The sequence below is a fragment of the Haplochromis burtoni genome, unplaced genomic scaffold, assembly GCF_018398535.1.
Source record: "Haplochromis burtoni strain Fernald_Lab_line unplaced genomic scaffold, NCSU_Asbu1 Contig_269, whole genome shotgun sequence".
Taxonomy (NCBI): domain Eukaryota; kingdom Metazoa; phylum Chordata; class Actinopteri; order Cichliformes; family Cichlidae; genus Haplochromis; species Haplochromis burtoni.
The window spans coordinates 1-1,267 of NW_024582630.1; the positions used below are offsets into that span (position 1 = coordinate 1).

The 1,267-nt window shown below is 38.2% G+C and overlaps 1 protein-coding gene across 2 annotated transcripts in view; it reads right to left on the reverse strand.

Annotated features, from left to right (window-relative positions):
* Nucleotides 1–69: 69 nt before the first annotated feature.
* Nucleotides 70–1,267, reverse strand: part of hyls1 (HYLS1 centriolar and ciliogenesis associated) — a 10,290-nt gene continuing 9,092 nt past the window's right edge. The window contains exon 7 of one of the 2 annotated variants that reach the window (XM_042227581.1): nucleotides 70–702. In XM_042227581.1, the coding sequence (XP_042083515.1) occupies nucleotides 583–702 (120 nt within the window). In that variant the 3' untranslated portion in view covers nucleotides 70–582. The remainder of the gene's footprint in view (nucleotides 703–1,267) is intronic. The other variant, XM_042227582.1, reaches the window with a different exon arrangement.

Below are 1,267 nucleotides of genomic sequence, written 5' to 3' on the forward strand. Positions count from 1 at the left end.
GATGTGGAGCAGCAGCTGCTCTACTCTGAGCCCCTCCCGGATGGCCGAACTTCTCACCCTATCTCTAAGGGAGAGGCCAGCCACCCTGTAATAATATTCAACATTGCTATCAATACATTTTTCAAAAAATGCCTCTCTGTGCAAAATATTTCATGCATTGAAGTCTTTGTAGCACTGTGTCTATGGACCCCTAACATGCCAGTTTAATTAAACAGTTGTTAAAAAGCTCAGGGTTTTAAGTGTTATATGTAACAAATCTCTTCTTTAAAACTCACACAGTTTGTCATATTTTCTCTCTCAGGTCTGAATGTCCACAGCATGCTGAAACATGAAGCCATCGTCCTCACTTTGGAAAAGGTTAAGTTTCTGGCACGATGAACGTTACACGCCTCTCTACCCGTTTAAACTAACCTACTCTGACTTTCCTTAAAGAGTGACCTGTAACATATTAACTGAGTTAAGTGAGTCACATTTTCTTTGTTTTTATTTTTTGTAACAAGAAAGTCAATAATAAATAACTCCAATGATAAAAAAAAAGCAAAAGTTTAATAAAAATATGTAAAAACAACATGCAGAGTGTAATCATTTGTATGGAAGGAGACCACTGGCCAAATCATTCCTGATCTTCCAGCGAAGTGCTGACCGTTTCTTCTCTGTTGGCACGATGTAGGTGTTGGGTACGTAAACTCTCCGAGGTTTAGGCTGCAAAGACGAGGGATAAACTGTTTAACCACTAAAGCTGATCACTTTCGGATGTTCTGAGTCTCCAACTGTGATCTATGCAACAGCAGGCTCAGATATGTAAGCCACTTAAACAGTTGAGAGACGTTTTGTGTAGATTTTTGATCTCAGTTCTTTACACATCAAGTTAAAGGAAAATTTAGCTCTGTTTGGCAAGTGACCGTTGTGTTTGTTACACGTGGTCAAAGAGATTCAAATAGAAATCTTACTCTGAACACAGTTCTACCTTTATTTACCCTTTAACACTTCTCAGAACATCCACACTCTCCTATAAACAGCTGCCCATTGTGTTCTTGGAAAATATTTGCAGAATGTGTAAAGATCCAAAGATAAGATCCAACCACAGAGGGTTAAGACTTTAAAGGACGGAGATAAAACAATAAACTCTTGTTTCAGACAAAATCTGAAATAAAGAGCTGCAGGTCATTGCACTTGGGACATATTTGCATTTCTTACAAATTCGTCCATGAAATAGATGTACACTACCAGTCAAAAGGTTGAACACACCTTCTCATTTCATGTTTTT